General features: G+C 36.9%; 1 protein-coding gene across 2 annotated transcripts in view; it reads right to left on the bottom strand.

The window, feature by feature from the left end:
* The window catches only part of SPOCK3 (SPARC (osteonectin), cwcv and kazal like domains proteoglycan 3), a 494,982-nt gene that overhangs the window by 11,136 nt on the left and 461,840 nt on the right, over positions 1-22,006 (bottom strand). For both annotated transcript variants that reach the window (XM_044224808.1, XM_044224807.1), the window contains one exon: positions 1,047-1,268. In XM_044224808.1, the coding sequence (XP_044080743.1) occupies positions 1,047-1,268 (222 nt within the window). The remainder of the gene's footprint in view (positions 1-1,046; positions 1,269-22,006) is intronic.

Below are 22,006 nucleotides of genomic sequence, written 5' to 3' on the forward strand. Positions count from 1 at the left end.
AGTTAAATTACTCTACAGATACTGCTATTGATTCACTGCTAATCAATTTATGGATAATCCTTTCATCTCTAGTTACTAAACTATTACTAATATGTGGAGAGGTAATTAAGATAGTAAAATTCCCTACATAAGGTGTTAGCTTTTCATATGAAAAGCTGAGAATAACTAAAACAGTTTTAAGTAACTCGTACTTTCTCTTACCCATCAAAAATTTTTAAAATGAGGTGACAATAACAGGTGTATCACATTAGACTAATTCCCAGTTTGTTTTTTTTAAGTTAGCATCAAAATTACACATACTATTTTTTTATAGTTTCTGCAAATTTTATCATAATGTGAGGATTTTTTGGATCTTCTTCTCTTAGCTTAATTCTAATCACCCTTAGATTGATTGTGTAAGCATGGTTTCAATGTTACATTGCATTTCCCTGTAAAGAAGGATGCCTAAAGAACTAACATCACCCCAGCTCCTCCAGTTACCTTGCCTCTTCCAGAGAATCAAGGTACTTTCCTTGCTAGTGAATTTTTACAAAGCTAAGTTATTTTTAAAAGTTTGAAGGCCAAGTCATTTTAAAATCAAATGAGTAAAAATAAACTTTATGGTGAATGCAGTGGTTCATTCAGCTCATTTAATAATATCACAAAATAGAACATTAAAACTCCACAGTATAGTGATAAAAAATCCATTTATTTTACACCATGGGGAAAGCAGATAGCAAATTAATCTTAATGATTACTTTTAATATCTATGTTCTCCTATCTCTATGTGCTTCTTGGTGGTTCATAATGGAAACTGTAATGAAGTGCATTAATATGAAATATTAATTACTATTTTTCATCTTGTTTAGCATGTTTTGTATCCCTAGCAGAGTTATTTTGTTTAATATGCTGCTTATTTGCTCCTTTATTAAACACTCTAATGAGAAAAATATCTACTGAAATGAATGGGGTAAAATGTACTTTTTTTTTTTTTTAAATCATGAAGAAATAGATAAAATGTGACATGCAGGTCAACTATCTGTATCAGTAGGTGTCTCATCTTTTACCTTGCTGTCTCTGGAAGCAGTAGCACCATTCATTGTTAGATATCAAACTGTCCTTGTATGTGTCACAAGAGTTGAAGAATGCCTTGGTACACTGTTCATTCTTATCAAGGTAAATGCTTCCGAGCTCTGACTGGTCCAGCAGAAGGTCATAGTTTGTATCAAGTCTATTAAACATCCAGCCAAGTGAATCCTTGCAAATTGGCAAAATACTGGTATCAAATCCTAAAGGCAAAGATAGAAAATAATTAGCTAAATCCAGAAGTCACAATCAGCAGCAAGCAATATAAGGGAATGTAATAGTTAGTTTTTGTCAGAGCACCTACTTAACAGAAATAAGGCTTTAAACTCATCTTGAGTAATTCATTTCCAAGTAAAGTGGGGATGGCAATACCTACCTTTCAGGATAGTTATGAGGATTAATTAACCAGAATATAAAGTAGCTAGTAGTAATTAGTCATTCACTCAATGGCACTTATTACTGTAATTTTATTAGATATATTTCCATTCTTTTGAGGGTTCAAACTTTTTCTTAATAAATAGGTTGTCATGATGAATACCTTTTTAGATGTATACAGGTATTACTGAATAATAATGTCCTATTAATAAAGAAATAAAATTCATCTTCATCCCAAGGAATTTTATGAAAAGTAAAATTTTAAGGAAAGTAAGGTGAATATATAGTAAATAATAGCATCAAATGCTCCATATCTTTGTGGAACCATGGTGATTGTGGTATTTCACAAATAATACACATCCTGACAAAAAATAACCACCATGTAATTTACACAGGTACTCACTCTGTCTTCTGTTTCACTCAAGGCAATTTTTACAATTACAAATATGCTATAATGGGAGACAGTAGAAAGCACTGGATAAGCACAGATATAGAGGGATGTCAGACTGGGTTGGCACCCAAGGTGCAAACTGCTGAAGTGTGGGTTTCTCTGGATAAGCCACAGGCCCCACTAAAGCTCCATGTCCTAAATAGCATTACAAGCAATGTCAATGTTTCGAAGCATAATTTAAAAATTTACTTTCAACTAGTCTTTGTCAGGTTTAAATCAGCTTTAACAGGTATTTTGGTAGACCACTTGCTGTTTTATTTGCTACTTTCCCTTCATTACAAGTGAAAGTTAAATAATAACCCTAACTGGTATGAAAAAGAGACTGTGCTTGGAATTGTGGAGACTTTTTGAAAACTGAATATTCAAAGAATTTAATCTTCAACAGCAGGGGTTGAAGAGTAGTTTAACCATTTATGAATGAAATTCTCACATGCAGTTAATTTTATATTCTAGTATATAACCTATTTTGATAAATACATTTTATACTCCAAGGTGTATAAATAATTGAAACATGCACATATGTTTAATAAATTTTAAACACAATAGAATTAAGAGTTTACCTTTCAAAAAGAAATGAAATTCTTGCAGAGTGCATGTCTGGTGAATGATAAATTTGTTGAAGTGTAATAATGTTTTAGATTCAGAATATCAAGGTATCTGATTTACATTCAGGTCACTGGCCCAGGTCCTGGCAGTACCTTGCTTGGTTAAGTTATTATATCTAGATTTTAATGTTCATATCTAGATAATGTGAAGATTTTTCAAACATGATCTCTATGTTACCTTGAAGATCAAGAATACAGTGAGTTTATGCTATTTGAATAATAAGTTTAGACACAAAACTGTGTTACAAGAGTCATCAGAATCATAAGTAACAAAAGGAATAGACATAAAATTATTTTAATATTTTATTTTATTTTTTTTAAGATTTTATTTATTTATTTGACAGAGAGAGATCACAAGCAGGCAGAAAGGCAGGCAGAGAGAGAGAGAAGGAAGCAGGCTCCCGGATATAATATTTTAAATTATATACTTTCAATATGATCTAATTTAGTTGATGCTATAAGTATAAAATGAAATTAATTTGGAAAAGTTGTTTCCTGTCTTATCTTGAACTTTTAGAGCAGTACATACTAATTGATAAGTTTGAGAATTCTTGGATAACACTATCATAGTCACTATATATATATGTATATATATACACACATACATAGTCACTAAATATATAACAAATATAATGCATGTATGCATAATTATTTATTGTATTTATTATATATATATAATTCTTGACTTTTGCAGCAAGATCAATGTAAAATTAAAAAAAAATTCTAGATCTAGGTAGAGAGCTCACTTCTGTCATCACAATAAAAACTTAGAGCTTTCACCCAATTTCCGAAGCCCGTTTTGTCTTACATAAATACAGTTATTTTAACTTCTTTATAACTAGAATTCCTATTATTATACTTTCAAATAATTTTTTTATACTGAGAGTTTCTTTTTATAAATATTTATTTATTTATTTTAGAGAAAGAGAAAGCACGAGTCGGGGAGGCAAAGGGAGAAGAAGAGAGAATCTCAAGCAGACTCCATGCTTACATTAAAGCTCCATAGAAAGCTCAATCTCAGGACCCTGAGATTAGGACCTGAGGTGAAACCAGTAGTCTGACACTCAACTGTCTTGTACCACCCAGGAAACCCTATATCAAGAGTTTATTACAAAGAGTACAGCATTGAGCACTGCATTTTTTTCCAAGTCTGAAAATCTCTGCCTTTTGATTAAAGTGTTTAGACTATAGGAATTAATATTATATCAATATGGTTGTGTTTAAAACTTGATGCTGGTATTGGGAGGACTGGGTGGCTTGCTCCATTAAGCAACCCACTCTTGGTTTCAGCTCTTATCTCAGGGTCTTGTGATTGAGCTCTGAATCAGGCTCTGCACTCATCAGGGAGTCTGTTTGTGGAGTCTCTCTCTGCCCCCTTCCCAACTTGTGCATGCTCTCTCTCTTTCTCTCTCTAAAATGAATAAATTAATAATTTTTTTTTAGATTTTTAAAAATATTTTATTTATTTGAGAGAGAGAGAGTAAGACAGAGCATGAGAGGGTAGAAGGATAGAGGGAGAAGCAAACTCCCTGCAGAGCTGGGAGCCTGATGTGGGACTTGATCCCAGGAGTCCGGTATCATGACTTGAGCTGAAGGCAGTCGCTTAACCAACTGAGCCACCCAGTGCCCTAAATAAAAAATCTTAAACAAAACAAAAAACAAAACAAAACAAAAAAAACTTTCATATTGATGTTATTTTATTTGTCCTCTTTTATTTGTCCTCTTATTTGTTGTTATTATTTCTCCTTTCCTGTTCTGTTTTGGATTAAATGTGTTGCTTTTGTATTTTTATTGTTCCCACTTAATTTCCACTATTAGTTTATGTGGTAGGCAAAATAATAGCCCCTCAAAGATGTCCACATTCTAATCCCTGGATCTTTGTGATATTACATCACTAAAGGGACTTAAATTTGCAGATGGAATTAAGTGTATTAATCAGCTGATTTGGGAGATTATTGTGGATTATTTGGATAAACCCAATTTAATTAAATAAAACCTTAAGTGTGAAAAAGTTCTCCCAGCTAATCGGCAGAAATGAGACAAAGAGAAAATTCTCCCAGATAATAGAAAGAAATGAGACAGAAAAAAAACAAAAGACAAGAAACAAAACAAAATAAAACACATGGCTTTGAAGGTGGAATGTGGGTGGTGTCTAGCATCTGAGACTAGCCAAGAAGGATTAGAATACTCAGTTCTATAACTGCAAGGACCTGATTTTTTTTTTTTAAGACTTTCTTTATTTAGACAGCAAGCAGGGAGTGTGTGTGTTGGAGAGTCCTAAGACAGAATCTCCTGCAGACTCTGTGTTGGGTGCAAAGCTGGCCTTGCAACAGATCCCAAAGCCCTGAGATCATGACCTGTGCTGAAATCAAGATTTAGATGCTTAACTGGCTTAGGCACCCAGGAGTCACAAGGAATTGAATTTTGACAACAACCCAGATGCTTATAGAACTGGATCCTCTTGGGGCACCTGCGTGGCTCAGTTGGTTAAGACTCTGCCTTCAGGGGGGGACAAGATGGCGGGGTACTAGGAAGAGGCGTCTTTTCAGCTGGTACCCCAAAGTGAGCTGATTACCTACCAAAGAACTCTGATCACCCATGAAATCAGCCTGAGATCAGAATTATACACGTCTGGATCTCTACAGGGGCAGAAGACGCCAGTGAGCAGGTAAAGCGGAATGGGAACAGCGGACTGAGATCGGAAGATAAACAAAAGGGGGAGGGAGCCACCAGAGGCGACCGGTGGGAAAGTAATACCCCGATATGAGCGAGAGTGCCCTGCGTCTGGGGACCAGCATTAACTCGGAGACTGGTTGAAAGCACTCCAAAAGAGCAAAGGATCGCGGGGGCAAACTGTGGGAATCGGGGTGGCTAGGGACAGGGGCTTGAGTCCCCGGTCCCAGACGGCCTCCCCGGCGCGGAGGCAGAGAGAGTGCGGCGGAGAAACCGGCTCCTGGTCCCTAAGCCACCAGCGTGCCCCAGAGCGCGGGGTTCCGGCTCCTGTGAGGGGATGGGAGCCGGTCTGCAGAACGCGCGCTAGCCCTACCACAAAGCTTGAGATGCGCGCGCACGTCGCTCCAGCTCTCCTGGGTTTCTAAGGCCCTGGGGCGCTTCTAGACCCGGGCCATTGTTTCAAAGTCTAAGCCTCGCACCCACGAAACTCTTCCCCGGACAGAGGCGCGCAAAAGCCCAGCCTGCGGCTTACGGACCAGCGCCCCGTTCTCAGTGCCCCAGACGCGCGCCCGACCCACAGCCGCCTCTGAAAAGAGGTGCGCGCAAGCCGGGCACTCCCAGCCCCGGCCAGCGGCAAAATCTCAGTGTGCGATCGCTGCTTGGAACCTCTCTGGCGGTCAGGAGCTCCCAGACAGCCGCCACTGCCTTGGCTTTGGGGACGAGCAAAAGATCCTGCGCCCCCAGGGTCTTTAACTTGGAACCTGCACTGCCAGCATCCAAGGGGGAATTTATTCAGCTTCTGCACCCAGACTGAGGCTTCTGAGACGGAGATCAGGAAGTGTTCCAGGGTGCACCTTGACTGCACCAGAGTTGATACATCCAGCTACATCTGTTCAGTCTTCTCCCACCAAAATGACTAGGAGGAGGAATGCCCAACAGAAGAAAAATACAGAGGATGGACCTTCCGCAACAGAGCTAACGGCTATCAACATAGACAATATGTCGGAAAGAGAATTCAGGCTAACAATTATCCAGGCAATAGCTAGGTTGGAGAAAGCCATGGATGACCAAACAGAATTGATTAGAGCGGAACTGAAAGCGACCAGACAGGATGTTCACAATGTTAGGGCGGAGCTTAAAGCTACCAGGGAGGAGGTCCACAATGCTCTCAATGAGTTCCAATCCAATCTAAACTCTCTCAAAGCTAGGGTAACTGAGACAGAAGATAGAATTAGTGATCTGGAAGACAAACAGATAGAGAGAAAGGATCAGGAGGAAGCCTGGAACAAACAGCTTAGATCCCACGAAAGCAGAATTAGGGAAATAAGTGATGCCATGAAGCGTTCCAACGTCAGAATTATTGGAATTCCTGAAGGGGAGGAGAAAGAAAGAAGTCTAGAAGATGTCGTGGAACAAGTCCTTCATGAAAACTTTCCGAATCTCGCGAATGAAACCAGCGTTCATGTACTAGAGGCTGAACGGTCTCCACCCAAGATTATACACTCCAAAAAAACATCACGACACCTGATAGTCAAATTGAGAAATTATAATTGTAGGTATAATCTCTTGAAAGCTGCCAGGGCAAAGAGGCTCCTTACTTACAGAGGGAAGCCCATCAGAATAACGTCAGACCTGTCCACAGAGACCTGGCAAGCCAGAAGAGGCTGGCAAGATATATTCAGGGCACTAAATGAGAAGAACATGCAGCCAAGAATACTTTATCCAGCAAGACTGACATTCAAAATGGATGGAGAGATAAAGAGTTTCCAAGACCGGCAAGACTTAAAAGACTATGCAACCACCAAGCCGATACTGCAGGAAATATTAAGGGGGGTGCTATAAAAGAGGAAAAATCCCAAGAATAGCATTGAACAGAAATATAGAGACAGTCTACAGAAAGAAAGACTTCAAAGGTAACTCGATGTCAATAAAAACGTATCTATCAATAATCACTCTCAATGTGAATGGCCTCAATGCACCCATAAAACGGCACAGGGTTGCAGATTGGATAAAACGACAGGACCCATCCATATGCTGTCTACAAGAGACCCATTTTGAACCTAAAGATACACGCAGACTGAAAGTGAAGGGGTGGAGAAGCATCTTTCATGCCAATGGGACTCAAAAGAAGGCTGGGGTAGCGATTCTCATATCAGATAAATTAGACCTCAAACTAAAGACTGTAGTCAGAGATACAGAAGGACACTACATAATCCTTAAAGGGACTATCCACCAAGATGATCTAACAATTGTAAATATCTATGCTCCCAATATGGGAGCAGCCAATTACTTAAGAAAACTGTTAATCAAGATAAAGAGTCATATTGATATGAATACACTAATCGTAGGTGATCTTAACACGCCTCTTTCAGAATTAGACAGATCATCGAAGCAGAAAATCAATAAAGAAACAAGAGCATTGAACGACACATTGGACCAGATGGACCTCATAGATATATACAGAACATTCCACCCTAAAACAGCAGAATACTCATTCTTCTCAAGTGCACACGGAACCTTCTCCAGAATAGACCACATACTGGGTCACAAATCAGGACTCAGCCGATACCAAAAGACTGAGATTATTCCCTGCATATTCTCAGATCACAATGCTTTGAAACTGGAGCTCAATCACAAGGAAAAGTTCCGAAGGAACTCAAACACCTGGAAGCTAAAGACCACCTTGCTTAAGAATGCTTGGATCAACCAGGAGATCAAAGAAGAACTGAAACAATTCATGGAAACCAATGAGAATGAAGACACTTCGGTCCAAAACCTATGGGATACAGCAAAGGCGGTCCTAAGGGGAAAATATATAGCCATCCAAGCCTTGCTCAAAAAAATTGAAAAATCCAGAGCACACCAGCTGTCTCTACACCTTAAAGAACTGGAGGATCAACAACAAATCAAACCAACTCCACACATAAGAAGGGAAATCATCAAGATTAGAGCTGAGATCAATGAGGGAGAAACCAGAGATACAGTAGAACGTATCAATGAAACTAGAAGCTGGTTTTTTGAAAGAATCAATAAGATCGATAAGCCACTGGCTACACTAATCCAAAAGAAAAGAGAGAAATCCCAAATTCATAAAATTATGAATGAAAGGGGAGAGATCACAACTAACACCAAGGAAGTAGAAACAATCATCAGAAGTTACTACGAACAGTTATACGCCAATAAGCTTAGCAACCTAGATGAAATGGATGCATTCCTGGAAAAATATAAACTACCCAAATTGAACCAGGAAGAAATCGACAACCTGAATAGACCGATATCTAATAACGAGATTGAAGCAGTGATCAAAAATCTCCCAAAAAACAAGAGCCCAGGACCTGACGGATTCCCTGGGGAATTCTACCAAACCTTCCAAGAAGAAATAACACCTATTCTCCTGAAGCTGTTTCAAAAAATTGAAGCAGAAGGAAAACTTCCAGACTCTTTCTATGAAGCCAGCATTACCCTGATCCCCAAACCAGGCAAGGACCCTACCAAAAAGGAGAATTTCAGACCAATATCACTGATGAATATGGATGCTAAGATTCTCAACAAGATCCTAGCCAACAGGATCCAACAACACATTAAAAAGATTATCCACCATGATCAGGTGGGATTCATCCCTGGGCTACAAGGATGGTTCAACATTCGTAAATCAATCAATGTGATACAACAAATTAATAGGAGAAGAGAGAAGAACCACATGGTCCTCTCAATTGATGCAGAAAAAGCATTTGACAAAATCCAACATCCGTTCCTGATTAAAACGCTTCAAAGTATAGGGATAGAGGGAACATTCCTGAACCTCATCAAATCTATCTATGAAAGACCCACAGCAAATATCATCCTCAATGGGAAAAAGCTTGCAGCCTTCCCGTTGAGATCAGGAACAAGACAAGGATGCCCACTTTCACCACTCTTATTCAACATAGTATTAGAAGTCCTAGCAACAGCAATCAGACAACAGAGAGAAATAAAAGGTATCCAAATTGGTAATGAAGAAGTCAAACTCTCTCTCTTCGCAGATGACATGATTCTTTATATGGAAAACCCAAAAGACTCCACCCCCAAACTACTAGAACTCATACAGCAATTCAGCAGCGTGGCAGGATACAAAGTCAATGTGCAGAAATCAGTGGCTTTCTTATACACTAACAAGGAAAATACAGAAAGGGAAATTAGAGAATCGATTCCATTTACTATAGCACCAAGAACCATAAGATACCTGGGAATAAACCTAACTAAAGAGGTAAAGGATCTATACTTGAGGAACTATAGAACACTCATGAAAGAAATTGAAGAAGACACAAAAAGATGGAAGACCATTCCATGCTCTTGGATCGGAAGAATAAACATCGTTAAAATGTCTATACTGCCTAGAGCAATCTATACTTTTAATGCCATTCCGATCAAAATTCCACCGGCATTCTTCAAAGAGCTGGAGCAAATAATCCTAAAATTTGTATGGAATCAGAAGAGACCCCGAATCGCTAAGGAAACGTTGAAAAACAAAAATAAAGCTGGCGGCATCACCTTACCTGATTTCAAGCTTTATTACAAAGCTGTGATCACCAAGACAGCATGGTACTGGCATAAAAACAGACACATAGACCAGTGGAACAGAGTAGAGAGCCCTGATATGGACCCTCAACTATATGGTCAATTAATCTTCGACAAAACAGGAAAAAATATAAGTGGAAAAAAGACAGTCTCTTCAATAAATGGTGCTGGGAAAGCTGGACAGCTATATGTAGAAGAATGAAACTCGACCATTCTCTTACACCGTACACAAAGATCAACTCAAAATGGATAAAAGACCTCAACGTGAGACAGGAATCTATCAGAATCTTAGAGGAGAACATAGGCAGTAATCTCTTCGATATCAGCCACAGCAACTTCTTTCAAGATACGTCTCCAAAGGCAAAGGAAACAAAAGCGAAAATAAACTTCTGGGACTTCATCAAAATCAAAAGCTTCTGCACAGCAAAGGAAACAGTCAAAAAAACAAAGAGGCAACCCACGGAATGGGAGAAGATATTTGCAAATGACAGTACAGACAAAAGGTTGATATCCAGGATCTATAATGAACTCCTCAAACTCAACCCACACGAAACAGACAAACACATCAAAAAATGGGCAGAAGATATGAACAGACACTTCTCCAATCAAGAAATACAAATGGCTATCAGACACGTGAAAAAATGCTCATCATCATTAGCCCTCAGGGAGATTCAAATTAAAACCACATTGAGATATCACCTTACACCAGTTAGAATGGCCAAAATTAACAAAACAGGAAACAACATGTGTTGGAGAGGATGTGGAGAAAGGGGAACCCTCTTACACTGTTGGTGGGAATGCAAGTTGGTGCAGCCTCTTTGGAGAACAGTGTGGAGATTCCTCAAGAAATTAAAAATAGAGCTTCCCTACGACCCTGCAATTGCACTCCTGGGTATTTACCCCAAAGATACAGATGTGGTGAAAAGAAGGGCCATCTGTACCCCAATGTTTATAGCAGCAATGGCCACAGTCGCCAAACTATGGAAAGAACCAAGATGCCCTTCAACGGATGAATGGATAAGGAAGATGTGGTCCATATACACTATGGAGTATTATGCCTCCATCAGAAAGGACGAATATCCAACTTTTGTAGCAACATGGACGGGACTGGAAGAGATTATGCTGAGTGAAATCAGTCAAGCAGAGAGAGTCAATTATATGGTTTCACTCATTTGTGGAGCATAACCAATAGCATGGAGGACAAGGGGCGTTAGAGAGTAGTAGGGAATTTGGGTAAATTGGAAGGGGAGGTGAACCATGAGAGACTATGGACTCTGAAAAACAGTCTGAGGGGTTTGAAGTGGCGGGGGGGTGGGAGGTTGGGGTACCAGGTGGTGGGTATTATAGAGGGCACAGCTTGCATGGAGCACTGGGTGTGGTGAAAAAATAATGAATACTGTTTTTCTGAAAATAAATAAATTGGGAAAAAAAAATAAAAAAAAATAAAAAATAAATAAAACGAAAAAAAAAAAAAAAGACTCTGCCTTCACTCAGAGTGGTCATGATCCCAGGATCCTGGGATTGAGTTCCACATCAGGCTCTCTGCTCAGTAGAGTCTGTTTTCCCCTCTATTTTAACCCCTGATCATGCAATCTCTCTGTCTCTCTCTCCCTCTCTGTCTCTCAAAAATAAATAAAATCTTAAAAAAAAAAAAGAAATAAAAAAAAGGATTCTCTCCTAGATCTTCCAGCAAGGTATGTAGCCCCTCAAAAACCTTGATTTTAGTGTGGGGAGACCTGTGTTGGACTTCTAACCTACAGAACTATGAAATAAAAATTTGTGTTGCCTAAGCTACCAAATTTTGTGGTAATCTGTTACATTCATAAGAGAAAACTAATGTAGTTTATGAACTATATTTTGTTTTTTGCTGGTTGCCAATGGATAGTAATCATCATTAATTTACCACAATCTACCTTTAAATAATATTGTACCACTTCATTTATGTGATAAGAAATTTGTCAGAATACACTGAACTTCTTTACCTTTTCACATTCTCAATGTGAAAACCACATCCAAGTGGGCATTTCCCACTAACCCAGTATACCGACCTTCCTCCCATGTTCTCAGTGATAAAGATCCATGAGAACTGCATTCAAGAATCAATCCAATAAATCCCAAGATTTTGTAGAAAATCATGCAACATTAGTATATTTATGAATTATTATAAATGATCCCATTTTATTTATACTCACATAAAACATATAGGTGAATATTACAGCAATTTTATTTATAATTACAAAACTGGTGACAATCCAAATGACTTTCAGCTGGTGAATGGATAAACAAAGGATTGTATATCTATGTAGAGAATAGTATAAACATAGGTGTTGAGGCTAAATTAATTCCAGAAGAAACGTCTGTTCTGCACTTGCCATACAAAGCTTAAAAGCTATTCTTAAAAGACTCAAGTTGATGCCAAGTTATTTAATTTCATGCCAGAACAAAACAGAACACTGTAGAGAAATATCACAAAATCCAGCAACCAATAATTTAAAATTCACAATGTTCGGATCCAATTAAAATTGACCAAGCATGCCAAGAAGTATAAAAATATGACCCATAATTTGGAGAAATCATAATCTTGAAAATATACTCAGAAATTGCAATGATGATGAGATTAGTATACATGGATTGTAAAAATAACTATATTTTTTTCTTCACTATTCTGAATGCGTCTATATTGTTGTGTCTGAAGTATAATGTGACCCCCTAAGTATGGCAAATAGGACTCTGTGTGTGTGTGTGTGTGTGTGTAGAGGATCTATATATGGAATGCTCTCTGATAGTCATCACATATGATCAAATCTGCTAGTTTTTCTATACAAGATGAGAGAGAAAAAAATAACTAAGGGACAATCTAAACTTATGAACTGAAATAAGATATTAGGAATTTGATAAAACAGAATACTCAAAAACAACCTTGAGAGTCTGAATATTGCTTAAAATTTCCTTATTAAAAATTTGGAGATAATACACAGTTGTGTAAAAATTAAGAGTAGATGTAGTTTGTTGGTTATGATTCTACATGTGTTGAACTTAAGGACTTTGACATTCCTTGACTTTATTAAAGTTTTTTCTTAGATCATTGTTTTTAAAAATCTCTCCCCTCTCAAATATTACTCTTTTCACAAAATGTTATGATAGTTTTCTAAGTAGAGGTAACCCAGAGCTCAATCTATAATTAATGTAATGTTTGGGATATACATATATTCAATGATGTTAAAAATAATAAATATGTGGGGCACCTGGGTGGCTTAATCCCAGGACCCTGAGCCAAAGGCAGAGACTTAATCCACTGAGCCACCCAGGCACCTCACACATACATTGCATTTTAACTAAATATTTTAGTATTTTAACTAAAACATTGATTGCAGAATGCACAAGTTAGTTGGACAAGTTAGTGCTTGGAGGATATGATCTGAATCCACTTTTGTTTTGTTTCATTTTCTCTATGATGCATATTTGCTCATTGGTAGGTTTTATCTGAAGAACTCCTCTGGAAAACTTCATTTCTTCACCTCAGCTTCAGTTAACAAAAAAATTGCATTCTCCCTTTAAGGTTACTATTTAATAACTACTATACTATCAACAGACTGCAACAAATATGGGTTAAGTGACATTTCAAATTTTCAAAATGTCTAATTTCATGTAATGATCAGAACTCCAAAATGATTCTTCCTAGCTGGGGATTTTTTTTTTTTTTAAGATTTTATGTATTTATTTGACATAGAGAGAGATCACAAGTACGCAGAGGCAGGCAGAGAGAGAAGGGGAAGCAGTCTCCCTGCTGAGCAGAGAACCTGATGTGGGACTCGATCCCTGCCCCCTGAGATCATGACCTGAGCTGAAGGCAGAGGCTTACTTAACCCACTGAGCCACCCAGGTGCCCCCCCCATTGTTTCTCATTCATATGACTCAACTATTGTCTACAATAAATATCTTTGCACGTCCTGTCCAGAAATAAAATTCCAAAACAACAGCAACTTTCCTTTGCTTTGACATCAAAAAAGTAACAGTTCATGGCTATCTGACTTGTAGGCTTTCCTGCTAAAGTTCAAGCCATTACCCACTTGTCTGGAAATACATATAGAATAGTAGCTCTGTTAAAATCTGTCTCTCAATTTGAAATAAAGGGAAGCACTCTCATCTTCTTAGAGAAGCAGTGGAATCATAGTATGGCTCTTTCCAATAAAACACTTTCATAAATGCTATCGCCACCTTTTTTATTTATTCTTTTAGATCCTCATTTGGATCCATATTTTAGGGGCAACTGGCTTACATCTGCACAATGTAGATTAGTGTTTGTTTGAATAATAGGGAGGTGGATCTTAAAAGTGTTATCTTCAGAATTCTTCCTAGCACACTGCCTCTAAAAGCAGAATATTTTAACAGCAATATCAAGAAGTTTAGATATGAGTAATCTGGGATGTGGGGGTGAAAGACGTTCTAGGTAGAAAAAATAGCAAGCAAAACGGATCTAAGATCAGGCCATGCTTGATGCCACTGTACAAGAGAAAGAAGCAATGTGACTGGAATTGAATGAATGAGGAAAAAGTTGTAAGAAATGAGGTTAGAGAATTAATGGTCTACTCACTCACACAGGTCACAATAAAGATGTTGGCTTTTACTGGGAGATTTTCCCATCTGTCTCCATTTTTTTTTTTTTTTTTTTCCCCAAGGCTGGCTCTCAGGTGGCTTGTGCTACTGAAATAATGAACTTAACATTTACTGATTTGAGGAAGACACAAAAACAGATTTATATGGGGGAACATCTAAATTGGACTTTGGCCAGGTTAAGTGATGGCTTGTTAACATTTCAGAGGAGATTTTAATGGGAAATTTGAATATAGGATTCTGAATATCTGGGCTAGAAATATAATTTGGGTATAATCTGTTTGTATCCTATTTTTAAATAGGTTACTGAACAAAATCATAAAATTAATTATCACATTTAGAAGAAAAATATTGCCTTAGGAACTACTAATATTATTTATCAAATGGATGATAAATGATGAGAAAAGGAGATTCAGGAGTGGTTCATGGAGTAAGTGGGATCTTTTTATTCACTGATATATCCTAAATGCCTGAGACAATGTTTGGCAAAAGGTATGCATTCAAAAGTATTTCACAAATGCCAATTAAATGAATTAAGTGGTAAGTACATATCAGATAGTATAAAGGTGGGATGCACATATATATAAAGAAGAGGAGATATGGAACATACAAATATACACTCAAAAATGATATAAAATATATAGAGCAGAGTTCTAGAGTAGGTATTATATATGAGCAGAGAAAATAGTGAGAAGTGTCAGCAAGGTAAAGTAGAAGGAGGTAACACCAGATGTGAGATTTGAAAATGAAAACAAACAAACAAAACAATAACAATACCTTGTGTTGGAGAGATATTAGATGTAGGTGAAAAATGAAGGGTAAGGTAGATGAGGAATTTTCTGCTGGTTTCATGATAAAACTTCAAGTGTTTGAATGACCCCACAATTGCGCTACTGAGCATTCTTTCCAAAGATACAGATGTAGTGAAAAGAAGAGCCATATATACCCTAATATTCATAGCAACAATGTCCACAATAGCCAAACTGTGGAAAGAGCTGAGATGTTCTTCAACAGACAAATGTATAAAGAGGATATGGTCCATATATACAATGGAATGCCACTCATCCATCAGAAAGAATGAATACCCACCATTTGCATTGACATGAATGGAACTGGAAGGGATTATGCTAAGTGAAATAAGTCAAGCAGAGAAAGACAATTATCATACAGTTTTGCTTATATGTACAACATAAGGAATAGCATGGAGGACATTAGAAGAAGGAAGGAAAAAAAATGAAGGGGGGAATCAGAAAGGAAGATGAACCATGAGAGACCATGGACTCTGGGAAACAAACTGAGGGTTTCAGAAGGGAAGGGGGTTTGGGGATGGGTTTGCCCAGTGATGGGTAATAAGGAGGGCAGGTATTACATGGAGCACTGGGTGTTATATGCAAACAATGAATCATGGAACAATACATTAAAAATTAATGATGTACTGTATGATAACTAACATAACATAATAAAATTCAAAATTAAATTAAATTAACAAAAACTATGGCAAGAAAAGGTTAAGTTTGTTTCAAGGTGGTAAATGAATTTAGGGAAAGGTAACCCAAAACAATACAATGGTTCATTAGCTCAAGAAAGGGTCTAGGAAGAGAAACACTGAGACAACATTCACTCAAGAACTCACTTGAGTAAAAAGACCAATAGCCCATGCATAATCATGAACAGTGCTAGAAAGACAATAGATTATCCCTCACTTGGGAAAATAAAAAAAAGTCACTATGTAGCACCACCTGAATTTTTCAACCACTTATATATCCCATAACTTATTGACTATTTAGCAAAATGAAATCTTCAGTTAAAGAAATAGACAATATCATGGAAATAAATGGTTTATTTATGAAAAGCATCTACTCAAAAATATCTTTTTTTTTAAGATTTTATTTATTTATTTGACAGAGAGAGATCACAAGTAGGCAGAGAGGCAGGCAGAGAGAGAGAGAGGAGGAAGCAGGCTCCCCGCTGAGCAGAGAGCCCAATGCGGGACTGGATTCCAGGACCCTGAGATCATGACCTGAGCCGAAGGCAGCGCCTTAACCCACTGAGCCACTCAGGCGCCCTCAAAATATCTTTATAGGCATATATCTTATTTTGAAAAATGAGGGGCATTAAAATAAGTATTTTTTAATTATGGAAAGTATAGATATTATAATATGGTTTTAAAAAATAAAATCTCAAGTTACTAAAACCTGGGTAAATTTTTGAAATTTTCAACATTTGGCACTAAGACTAATAAATATAAATAAATTGACATAGAAGGAATTCAATAAGCAAAAATCTTTCTCTGGAGAGTTGGTATAGTTTATCAATATAACTTAATTCAAGAAAGCCTTAAATACATGTATTAATTGCACTCTATATGTTATTTATGTTTACAAGAAGGGAAACAAAAAATCATTTTAAATTATTATTATAAAGGCCAAAAACAGTGATTTTTCAAAACATTTCTAAATTCTTTAGCCAAAATTAAATAGGAAAATATATTTTATTTTTTAAGATTTTATTTATTTATTTGACAGACAGAGATCGCAAGTAGGCAGAAAGGCAGGCAGAGAGAGAGGGGGGAAGCAGGCTCCCCGCTGAGCAGAGAGCCCGATGTGGGGCTCGATCCCAGGATCCTGAGATCATGACCTGAGCCGAAGGCAGAGGCTTAAACCACTGAGCCACCCAGGCGCCCCGGAAAATATACTTTTTGTGCAAATGTGTTTGTGTGTACAGTGTATTGGAGGCAGTTATCACAATCCAAATGAATTATATACTTGAACTGATTTAATATAACTTGAATTCTGAGAGATTCCTTTGAAAGATTATATGATGAGTCAAAGAACATAAGTTTATAAGTTCAGAGTCCATAAAATCTATATTCAAATCCCTTTATCACTTTTTAATTATGTGTCTTTAGGTTTTATCTCTTATCCTTCTTCAACTGTAGTGAGGGACAAAAAAATCCACTTTGCAAGGTAGTTGAAGGGACTATATAAAACAATATAAATGATTGCTTTTAATGACTTAATCTTATGGGACTGATATTAAATTATAATGGCCTATGTGCAAACCACCACATTGTACTCACTAATGGGTAGAACCTATTTGCTCATTCCACCCCTTTTTCCTCCCATACTCAATTCCTATTATCCTTTAAAGAACACTATAATCCCCATGAAACATCTAAAATCATTTAAGAAATATCTAGTGATCTCTGTTCTCTTCAAAGATGTGGCACAAATTTCTAAAAGGCAAAATCTATCAGACATAATCTTTATAACTGAAAAATATCTCTCAATATTCCTCGAATGTTTATGTCACTGTAGAAAATTAAGTTATCTACATTTAGAATGTAAGCACATAGGAGTTTACTTCCTAATCTTGTGAAATAACAAGGCTATATTAATAACTGCATTTGCTTAAATATATTAGCCTAATGCAATTAACATGAAAACAATGTAAAATCATTCAAATGAAAGAAAAACTCAGGAAATGTAGATTTCAAAACACTCAAAATGATGGAAGGACTGTGCTCATTCATGAAGGTTTACAATGTCAAAAAGTACTATAACACCCAAAATAAATAAATTTAAAGACTTCTAGATTTGGGAAAAGAGTGGGGGTACACATGAGTAAGTAATTAGAAGTAAAATAGCATTTTAGCACACACTGGCTTCAATATATGCTAGGTCTTCTAGATTCAAAGAGAGATAAGACAAAAATCTTCTGCCCAACTTGTTATTTAAATAGTTATTTTAGATTCTGTTCCCAGTAATGACTGAGTAACACTTTCTGGGCTGATGCCCATACTCCTAAATAATTAAACTCTGCACATAATTAAAAAAAAAAATAAGAAGGGACTGAAGAATGATTAAGAAACTGACAGATACTGGTGAAAAGGCCTCATTTTGAAAGGGAGGTTATATGGAGTGAATTCTCAATTTTTGTGTTTTTTAGCCTGGGAACAAAGTGTTGATATGGGAGAAGGCAGGAGGGAGGGACACTTGTGTGGCTCAGTCAGTTAAGCGTCTGCCTTCTGCTCAGGTCATGATCCTAGAACCCTGGGATCAAGCCCCATGTGGGGTTCCCCGCTCCATGGGGAGCCTGCTTCTCTCTCTCTCTCTTTGCCTATTTCTCCCCCTGCTTGTGAGCTCTCTCTCTCCCTCTCATTCTCTGTCAAACAAAAGAATTAAATTAAATTAAATTTTAAAAAGAGGCAGGAGGATCATTGGTAGAAAAACGATTCAGACATTCCAGCCTGAAAAATTAGAAAATTTGTGTACAACCATTGAAAATCAAGAGAGAAATCCAGGCAGGAAAAGAGCCAGAGAGCCAGGTACTTTTTGCCTTAGCTTATGATGACCTAGCAAAAACACATGCACACTGTGGACTCCAATCACCTACACTAGAGACTACACATCTGAATTGAGATTAGAGCTAGAACCCAAGAAATAAGACTTTTCATTTTGAGTCCAACAAAATTAATCATGTGCTAAAATAAAAAATGCCCAATGGACTAAAGTAACATAATAAAGCATTCCACATTTGGTATCGGTAACATCTGGAACACTATCCATAATTATGAGACATGAAAAGCACCAAGGAAAATGAACATTTTTTTTTTTAAAGATTTTATTTATTTATTTGACAGAGCGAGATCACAAGCAGGCAGAGAGGCAGGCAGAGAGAGAGGAGGAAGTAGGCTCCCTGCTGAGCAGAGAGCCCGATGTGGGGCTCGATCCCAGGACCCTGAGATCATGACCTGAGCCGAAGGCAGCGGCTTAACCACTGAGCCACCCAGGCGCCATGTTTTTAAAAGAAAAGACAATCAATTAAGAGAGCATCTGAAATGAGATTTAGTTGTCGGAATTAGCAGACAAGATTCCAAAGCAACTAAAATAACTATCTTTAAAGAAGAGAAGAAAATATGCTGGTAATAATTGAAATGATAGGAACTACTAGTAGAGAAATAGAAGTTGTAAGAAAGAACTAAATGGAGATTCAAGAACAACATAACAAAGCAACCTACAAAACATAAAAAATCACTAGATGGATTCAACAGCAGAAATGGGTTCACGGAAAAAAAAAACAAAACTTAACTTGAATATGGACCAATTGCAATGATATAATGTGAGGAAAAGCCGGGAAAGAAATGAACAGTGTCTAAGGAAATGGCTGGATAATACATGGACTAAAGCACATGTAATTGAAGCCCCAGAAAAGAAAAGAATGATAATGGTGCAAATAACAATAATAATAATTTTTATTATTATAATTATTATTATTTGAGGAAATAATGGTAGAAATTTTGTTTAAATATCTAAATTTACAGGTTAAAGATTACAATAATTCTCAAGCAAAATAAACACAATAAAGGCATCTCTAACAAATCTTTAAAAGACCTAAACATAAACACCCAACTTGAAATCAGCAGGAAGAAAATGACATATCATAATTAAACAGTGATTCGATTAAAGCTTGGCATCTCATCAGGCTTTAATTGTGAAGTCCAAGTGTTGAATAATAACTTTAAATGAGGAAAGAAAAAAAAATTAAGTACACTTTGAAAAATCTCCATCCAGTGAAAATAATCTGGAATGAAGGCTGAAACTCCCTGTTTTCACCTAGGGGGAAGTTGAGAACAGTATTACTCTCCCCTAACAATAAGAGAAATATGAATAACCTACAAAACCAAAATTATTTGGAACCATTAGGGACTCTGTCTCTGGGCAATGCAATAACTCAGAACCTAAAACTAAGTATCTCTGTCCAAGAGATGTGGTATGAACAGCTCACCTGAGATAGCCATAAGCCAACAAGGAGAATTCAGCTAAAATATTCAATAAATTGCTAAAGCCTGAGTAGAAGTTAGCATGACATTAAACAACTCCTAGAAGACACAAAAGGCAGACGAATCCATAACCATTGACATATTTTATTCCAAAAACCTCAGCAAGTGCTTGCTTTGGCAGTACATATACCAAAAACCTCAGCAAATGCTTTCAAGGAAGATTTACGGTAGGTTAAGAGAGCTAATAAAGCTACCTAAGAAACAGAAACTGCTATGAGCAAAGTATGAGTGCTCAACCATATCCTTTTTCCCTGTATCCCTTATAACAAAGCTTTAATTTACTAGGAAAAAGAAGATTGATTACTCTATCATCCTGTGGATGTCAGTGAGGATACATTGTACCCAGAATACTGGAAAAGACAAACAAACAGCTGTCTCTGAATAAGAGGCAGGACAATGTCCTGAGTATAGATCATTATAGATCATCAGGGAATGGATGGGTCTGGGATGATATAGATCATCAGGGAATACCTGAACTAATGGAGGGATAGCATCTCTGGGAAATTCTACCTCTGAGACCCAGGTACACATCACCTACCTAAAGCTATCTCTTACCAAGAATACAAAGGAATCCTCCTACTATCTGGGTGCCAGGTGTTGAAAAACAAGTACCAAAAGTCTACCAATAGTGGAGGGGGAAGATTGTGGTGAAGGACCCTCTTTAAGATTTAGTTGCAAAGGAAAAATATGAAGAAGCAAGTGGAGAAAGAGTACAGCAACTCAGCCTCACCATATGCGCAAGGCAACACAAAGGCATTTGAAGCCTTTAGATGCACTGAGGGTAACAATAATAAACCAAAACCAAAACCTAGTTCTATATATGACTAGATTGACTTAATCATCATAATAAAGGCCAAGTTAAAAACACAAAAGAAAGACCTTTATTATTAGGCATAAATACTACTTATATCAGTCCTACTATCTTATATGATATGTCCAATTTATGCAAAAAATAGAGACACACAAATGAAAAAGGAAAAAGATTTCTAAAAAGTTCCAAGAGACAAAGCACTTAATAGAATCAAACTCAGATATGGTAGATGTAGTAACAATCTGAGAAATAACTCGAAATTAACATGTATAAAGGCAAAATTTGCATTAGAAATATAGATGGAAACAATAAGAAACAAACACACATGCCAGGAGAAGGGGAAAGAGGAGGGTAAGGAGAAAGAGAAAACAAAGGAAGAGGACGGGGAGGAGAAAAAGAGGACAAAAACAGAACATACAAGAGCTGCAGATCATTATTAAACAGTCTAACAGAAAAGTAACTGAAATTGTAGAAGAAGAGAGAGAAAATAGTGTAGAAGAAATATTTCAAGACTTAATGGAGAATTTTCCAAAATTAATTAAATACATTAAATCACAGAGATTAGAATCTTAACTCCAAACAAGGTAAGTACCAACCAAGCAAACAAAGGAAGGAACAAAACCTAAACACATCAGAGTCAAACAGCTCAAGACCAATTAATAAGGAGTGAAATCCTTAAAGCAGCTAGAGGCAAATGGATTTGCCTATAGAGAAATGAAGAAAAGAGATTGATGGCAGACTACTAAACTGAAATCTTACAAGCCAGAATATGATGGAAAGACATCTGTAATGTGCTGAAAGAAAAAAACCGAGCTCTAGACCAAAAATTCTTTACCCAGAGAAAATATCTTTGAGAAAGGAAGGAGAAATACCTTTAAGCAAACAAAAATGGGATAAAATTTATTTAAAGCTCATGTGTACTATAAGAAATGTTAAGAAATTCTGTAGGCAGAATACATTTGGTACTAGGCAGAAATTTGTATTGTTAGAAACAAACAAATCAAAAAACCCTG

The sequence above is a fragment of the Neovison vison genome, chromosome 11 (genome assembly GCF_020171115.1).
Source record: "Neovison vison isolate M4711 chromosome 11, ASM_NN_V1, whole genome shotgun sequence".
Taxonomy (NCBI): Eukaryota; Metazoa; Chordata; class Mammalia; order Carnivora; family Mustelidae; genus Neogale; species Neogale vison.